The sequence below is a fragment of the Solanum stenotomum genome, chromosome 3 (assembly GCF_019186545.1).
Source record: "Solanum stenotomum isolate F172 chromosome 3, ASM1918654v1, whole genome shotgun sequence".
NCBI classification, from domain to species: Eukaryota; Viridiplantae; Streptophyta; class Magnoliopsida; order Solanales; family Solanaceae; genus Solanum; species Solanum stenotomum.
Genome location: NC_064284.1, coordinates 53,758,753 through 53,765,862, shown reverse-complemented (window position 1 = coordinate 53,765,862; position 7,110 = coordinate 53,758,753). Strand labels below are relative to the sequence as shown.

The following is a 7,110-nucleotide window of genomic DNA, read 5'->3' as shown; positions in this document are numbered from 1 at the left end:
TTGAATTGACTTTGGCAACAACATACTTACTTGTGATTCACGAGAGGCTAGACGGTCCGTACAAAACATGACGGACCGTGAAACCTTTTTCTTGCAACTTCTAGTAGCTCCTTTAGGTTGATGCTAAAATTGATGGAGTGAAGGTAACCACGATCCGTGAGACTGCTTGTGAAGGACAGTCTGCACCCAGTTCCTGCACTTTATAACCCATTCTCTCCTGCACACATCAACACCTAATGACTCTAAAAAAAACAAAGAGAAATAGGAAAAATGGAAAGTACTGACTACAATTACATCTTGGATTGCCTCCTAAGCAGCGCGCAATTTAACGTCGCGGCCCGAAGCAGGTTACTTGATTACTCAGACTTCATCAAGTTTGCATTCCTCGACAATATTTACATCATCAGGGACACCCATATATGCCTTGATTCTCTGGCCATTGGCTTTGAACCTCTCGCCTTTATCATTCTCTAGCTCAATAACACTAGATTGAAATACCTGTGTGACCTTAAAAGGTCCAGACCATTTAGACCTCGGTTTTCCTAGAAACAGACGCAGTCTGGAGTTGAAGAGTAACACCAGGTCACCAGGCGTAAAGATCCTTTTCTCAATATGCTTGTCATGATATAGCTTCATCCTTCCTTATACAATGCAACTCTCTCATAGGCCCTCAGACAAAACTCATCCATCTCATTGATCTGATCTAGCCTCAAGTTTGCGGTTTCGCTCCAATTTAGGTTTAGCTTCTTCAACGCCCAGAATGCTTTATGCTCAAGCTCAATTGGCAAATGACATGCCTTTCCAAACACCAATTGATATGGAGACATACCAATAGGTGTCTTGAAAGCTGGCCGATATGCCCATAGGGCATCATCTAGCTTTTGTGCCTAATCTGTCCTGTTAGCATTCACTGTCTTTGCCAAGATTGCTTTAATTTCCCTGTTGGAGACCTCCACTTGACCACTAGTTTGTGGGTGATAAGGTGTTGCCACTTTGTGCTGTTTTACCCCATACTTGGTCAGAGTTGCACTAAAAACCTTGTTGCAGAAGTGAGACCCACCATTACTGATAATGGCTCTAGGTGTTCCAAACCTTGAGAAGATGTTCTTTTACAGAACCCAACTACACTCTTTCCATCATTCTTAGGTAACGTGACAACTTCAACCCATTTGGACACATAGTCCACAACCACCAGTATATATTTCTTTCCATATGAAATCACAAAGGGGCCCATGAAGTCAATACCCCACACATTAAGCAAATCCACCTCCAGAATAGGTGTCATGGGTAACTCATGACACTGAGAGATGGCTCCTTGCCGCTGGTACACATCACAACTCCTTACTATGTCCACTGCATCTTGATGAATTGTGGGCCAGTAGTACCCACACTGAAGTATTTTGTGGGCTGTTCGAGCACCACCATCATGACCACCAACTGGAGATGAGTGACAGGCCTCCAAAATGTGCAATATTTTGGCTTTCGGAACACATCACCTAATTATATTGTCAGCACACACCTTGTACAAATATGGTTCATCCCAAAAGTACTTACCTACATCATGCTTAAACCTTTTCCTTTGCTATATGTTAGCCCCTCCGACATCAAATCACTAACCAGAAAATTAGCATAGTCAGAAAACCAAGGAATAAGGTCAAGAGTAGCAGCTAATACCTGCTCATCCGGGAATGTGTCATCTCTCTCGAGCTCAAGTTCTTCCTTCTTTGCAGCTTCCAACCTAGACAGGTGATCAGCTACCTGGTTCTCACAACCTCTCCTGTCTTACACTTCGAAGTCAAACTCTTGGAGAAGCAATACCCATCAGATCAGTCAAGGCTTGGCATCTTTCTTTGCCATGAGATATCTCAAGGCAGCATGGTATGTGTGAACTATCACCTTAGTGCCCAGCATATAAGCTCTGAACTTTTCAAAAGTTCCTGCGCAGTGACTATGTAGTTTCGCTGTGCCCCATTTAGCGTCTTACTTGCATAGTAAGTCGAAAAGAACATCTTGTTGCACTTATGTCCCAACACAACTCCTAACGCAGTCCCACTAGCATCACACATCACCTCAAACGGCTCTGCCCAGTCTGGGCCAATAATCACTAGTGCTGAAATCAGCTTCTCTTTTAGGCACTCAAAAGCTTTAAGGCATGCCCCATCAAAGACAAATTTCACCCCCTTCTCTAAAATCTTGCACATGGGGTGTGCAATTTTGGAGAAGTCTTTGATGAAACGCCTATAAAATCTGGTGTGTCCTAGGAAGCTTCGAACACCCTTCACACAAATTGGCGGAGGTAATTCTTTAATCACCTTAATCTTAGACTTGTCGACCTCAATTCCTTTTTGTGACACCTTGTGTCCAAGGGCTATGCCCTCTTTTACCATGAAGTGGCACTTCTCCCAATTTAGCACTAAGTTGGATTCCTCAAATCTCTCTGTAAAGCCCTGCTAAGATTCAATAAACAGTCATCAAAAGTATCGCCTACTACAGAGAAGTCATCCGTAAATACCTCTAGAGTGTCCTCAACCATGTCTGAAAAGATGGACATCATACACCTTTGAAATGTGGCTGGTGCATTACATAGTCCAAATGGCATGCGTTTAAACGCAAAGGTGCCATAAGGACATGCGAAGGTTGTCTTTTCCTGATCTTTAGGTGCAATTGATTGCTGGTTGTAGCCAGAGTATCCATCTAAGAAACAATACCATCCTTTACTTGCCAACCTGTCAAGCATTTGGTCCATGAAAGGCATGGGGAAATGATCCCTCAAAGTCCACTTGTTCAGCTTACTGTAGTCCATGCACACTCGTCATCCAGTGACTGGTTTATGTGGGATTAATTCATTCTTGGCATTTGCCACCACAGTCCATTTTTAGGCACACATTGCACTGGACTGACCTAGTGGCTATCAGAGATAAGGTAGACCACCCCAGCATCTAACCATTTGATTATTTATTTTTTAACCACCTCTTGCATAGGTGGGTTCAACTTTTGTTGGTGTTCAATACTCGGGCTGCAGTCTTTCTTAAGCTGAATCTTATGCGTGCAAATACCTGGAGGTATCCCAATTATATTAGCAATGGTCCAGCCAATGGCTCTTTTGTATCTTATTAGCACCTTGATCACCTCTTGTACCTGCTCTTCATTCAAATCCGCAGCCAATATCATAGGTAAAGTGTTATTAGTACCCAAGAATACATACTTGAGGTGAGTGGGTAACTGTTTCAGCTCTAACACCGGTGGCTCCTCAATGAATGGTTTTGCTGGAGGGTTTGGCCTATTTTTCAAGTCCAAGTCCAATTTCTTTGGAGCATATGAATGTGCTCCCATACCCTACAAGGCATTCACGGTCTCTATATAGTCAGACCGAAAATCAGCATCAAAGTTCATCAGTACTACTGCTAATGTTTCAACAACTATTCTCTCTTCTATGGGTACCCTCATGTTTTCATCAGTGACCATCTCTATTGCAGATATCACATTCATATCTCGTGGTTGTTTCATTGACCTGCAAATATTGAACCTTACCTCATCTGTGTTGAGTCTGAACTTTAACTCTCCTCTTTCAACATCCACTAAAGCTCTTCCCGTGGCTAAAAAGGGTCTTCCCAAGATGATGGAAACCTCAAAATCCACTTCGCAATCTAGAATCACGAAATCAACTGGAAAGATGAAAGTGTCCACCTTTACCAGTACATCACACAGGATTTCCACCGGCCTCTTTACTGACCTATCATCCATCATCAACCTCATTGCTGTAGGTTTTGGTACTCCCAAACCTAACTTTTTATAAATGGCTAAAGGCATTAGATTTATGCTAGCTCCCAGATCACATAAAGCTTTTGCAAACTTGATTTACCCAATGGTGCATGGTATCGTGAATGCACCTGGATCCTCCTTTTTCTGAACCAGAGATCTAGTAGCAATGGCACTGCAATGATGACCATTATTAGAAAAATCATGACTTACGGCTCTTTTTTTGGTAACCAAGTCTTTTATGAACTTGGCATATCTTGGAATATGCTCTAGAGCTTCTACCAATGGAATGTTTACTGAAAGTTGTTTCAACATGGTGATGAATTTCGTAAACTTTCCATCTTCAGCTTTCTTTTTGAGCCTTTGAGGGAAAGGAGGAGGTGGTCTGGGAATCTGCTGTAATGGCAGGTTTTCCTGAACCTCTTTCTCTTTTCCTCTCACAGGTGGTGCTTTAGGTTGAGCTTGTTGAGCCTCCTCCAGATCATCTACCTGTATAGTCTCATCCTCCTCTCTACTAGCTTGCTCCAAGATCTGTTCATACTTGGTACCTGCAGAAATAGGGTCAGAAAGAACTTTACCACTCCTGGTTGCGTTGGCTATGCAGTGTCTGTCCTTCTTCGGATTTTGAATGGTATCACTTGATAGTGATCCATTCTTTCTCTGATTTAGTGAGGTTGAGAGTTGCCCCAACTGCTGCTCTATTTGTTTAATGGAGGTGGTGTGAGAGTCCACCAACTGACTCATGCTCGAGAAGTCACCTCTCATTTCTTTCACCCCTGCATCGATTGACTCAACCTTCTGAAGTACCTTAGCCATCATGTCCTCAAGCTTAGACCCACTATAACTACCACTCGCCCAGTCTCTATTACCTGGAGGTACATATACACCACTGCGATCATTCCTAACCCGTCTCTGTTTTCCCAGTTTCCTTGATCCCTATTTGCTGGTCTTTCATACTGACCATCCCTAACATAACTCTGACCTGCATTTCCAGAATTGTAACCCTAATTTCCAGAGTTATAATTCTGGAAACCTCCTTAGTTCCCCAAATAGTTAGCTTCCTCATCAATGTCAAGATCCTGATCTTCATACCTGTTCTGCTATCCCACAACATTCACCTTTTTAGACTTGACAACAATGTGCTTTGTGAGCAGGTCTATTTGAGTCCTCATATGTGCCATGTCTTGGTCCCTTTCTTCTTCTTCTTTTTTCCTCTGTTCAACTGAAAGCTCAAATGTATACCCGAGCTCTCCTACCTCTGCATCCTAGTGTACCATGTTCTGTTGTTCTTTGATACCTCATCCAATAGCTGTATGCTCTCCGCAAATGACTTCCTCATAAATGACCCTCCACAAACAGCATCAACAACATGTTTAGTAACATAATTCAGAGACCTATAAAAGGCTTGTTTAAGATGCCTTTCGATAAGATCATGGTTGGGGCATTTCTTCAACTTTTGGCTGAACCTCTACCAAGTATCATGCATTGCTTCTCCTGGTAGCTGCTTGTGTGTACTAATCTTGTCCTTCATCTGCAACTTTTTTGATTCTGGGAAGAATCGTTCGAGGAAAGCTTCCTTCAACTCATTCCAAGTTCTGATAGAGTCATTTGGCATCTTATTCAACCAGTTCGTGGCCTCTCCAGTAAGAGACAGTAGAATTCCTTATCCGATCTCTGTTTTCGTAGACCAAACAAAATAAATAGTCAAATTTCCTTTTGATTAGGAATTTAAATAAGGTGACTTGGAATACCAAAACTCAATTCCAAGTGGCACCTTTGAAATAAAAATAATCCCTTTTCGAAATGTCACTTTAATTGGAAAAACTCGTTGTTTTTTCAAAACTATTAATTTTGTTTTGACGAAAAATGGGGGTGTGACAGTCTCAGACTAGGAAGCGTTTATCCTAGGAGAAAAATAAAAAGTCTGAGACTAGGAAGTGTTTATCCTAGGAGAAAATAAAAAATAACAGTCTGAGACTAGGAAGTATTTATCCTAGGAGAAAATAAAAAATAACAGTCTGAGACTAGGAAGTGTTTATCCTAGGAGAAAAATAAAAAGTCTTAGACTATAAAGTGTTTATTCTAAGAGAAAATAAAATAAATCTCATTATATAGGATGGTCCTGCTAATCTTATTATGTAGGAAGATCCTTCTAAACTAATCTCATTATGTAGGAGGGTCCTGTTAATCCCACTGTCCAGCAGGGGTTCTGCTAAACTAAATCCCATTATGTTGGAGGGTCCTGCTAATTCCATTGTCCATGAAGGTCTTACTAATCTAAATCCCATTATGTAAGAGGATCCTGCTAATCCCATTGTCCAGGAGGATCCTGCTAATCCCAATGTCCAGGAGAGTCCTCCTAGTTCCATTACGTAGGAGGGTCCTGCTAATCTAAATCCCATTGTTCAGGAGTGCCCTACTACACTAAATCCCATTGTCTAGGAGAGTCCTGCTACACTAATTTCATTACTTAGGAAGATCCCGCTTAATAGAATCATCAAATAGAATAATCACAATATTCTTTTTCCCCAGATTACACCAGAAAAATATCATTTAAGCTCCTAGCATAAATGAGAAATATTTGTACCAAAAGGAAAATGCAAAACATTGATGCAATTAGGGTGTTTGTTCCCTAAAAATGAAAGATGGTATCTCTAGGGTGTTTGCTCCCTAAGGTCAAAATGCAACTAGGGTGTTTGTTCCCTAGAAAACAGAGTGAACAAAGTCATGTCATTGAATTTTATATATAAAAGTCACCACACAATGCACATGAAACATATGTTCGAACTTGTTTTAACCTTAACTTTAAGCAAAACAGTTTCTCAAGTATTACATGTCTTGCCAAATATTTTAACACTTTATTATTTTTTCTTATGCACATTCCTAAGTATTTTTGTACCAACCAAGTCAAATTTTTCTCAAAAATAAAATAAATATTCCAAATTTTTTATGCCTCCCTTTTTTTGCCCCACCTTTTTGTGACGAGGACTTTTTAAATTTTTTTTAGTTGGATCGAACCTTAAAATAAGGCTGTCTACGTATCAGGTCGAACGTAGTTCAATAGATTTTGATACGTGAAGTATAATTTTTTTTTTGAAGAAGGGTAAAACTCCTATATTTAGAAGGAATAAACAACCTTTTGCCTTTTTTAATTTCTTTTAAAATAAAGATTAAGAAGTTCTTTTTTTTTGTTTTGAAATTTTAAATAAGGATCATCGAATCCAAAGAGGGTTGCCTACGTATCTCACCGAAGTGAGAATCAGGTGTGTGTAGTTCGTTCAGATCGGACAATTAATTTTTTTTGAATGGTTCTAATTTATTGGAAAATGCAATAATATTTTTCTATTTAAA

At 40.3% G+C, this 7,110-nt stretch overlaps 2 protein-coding genes across 2 annotated transcripts; both read right to left on the bottom strand.

Moving 5' to 3' along the window:
- Positions 1 to 360: 360 nt before the first annotated feature.
- On the bottom strand, positions 361 to 2,803 carry LOC125859057 (uncharacterized). Its single transcript, XM_049538797.1, has 5 exons — positions 2,513 to 2,803; positions 1,897 to 2,447; positions 1,572 to 1,777; positions 1,038 to 1,479; positions 361 to 559 (listed from the first exon to the last, which is right to left on the bottom strand). The coding sequence occupies exons 1-5, from the start codon at positions 2,801 to 2,803 to the stop codon at positions 361 to 363; spliced, it is 1,689 nt and encodes a 562-aa protein (XP_049394754.1).
- A 1,055-nt stretch (positions 2,804 to 3,858) lies between these two features.
- LOC125859056 (uncharacterized) lies at positions 3,859 to 4,575 on the bottom strand. Its single transcript, XM_049538796.1, has one exon. The coding sequence runs from the start codon at positions 4,573 to 4,575 to the stop codon at positions 3,859 to 3,861; it is 717 nt and encodes a 238-aa protein (XP_049394753.1).
- Between the last annotated feature and the right edge of the window lie 2,535 nt (positions 4,576 to 7,110).

Coding starts and splice junctions, on each gene's coding strand:
- LOC125859057 (XM_049538797.1), bottom strand. CDS start 2,803: ATGGACTACAGTAAGCTGAACAAGTGGACTTTGAGGGATCATTTCCCC. Junction 2,448..2,512: donor TGGTTGAGGACACTCTAGAG/GTATTTACGGAT, acceptor GAATCTTAGCAG/GGCTTTACAGAGAGATTTGA. Junction 1,778..1,896: donor CTTATATGCTGGGCACTAAG/GTGATAGTTCAC, acceptor AGTGTAAGACAG/GAGAGGTTGTGAGAACCAGG.
- LOC125859056 (XM_049538796.1), bottom strand. CDS start 4,575: ATGGCTAAGGTACTTCAGAAGGTTGAGTCAATCGATGCAGGGGTGAAA.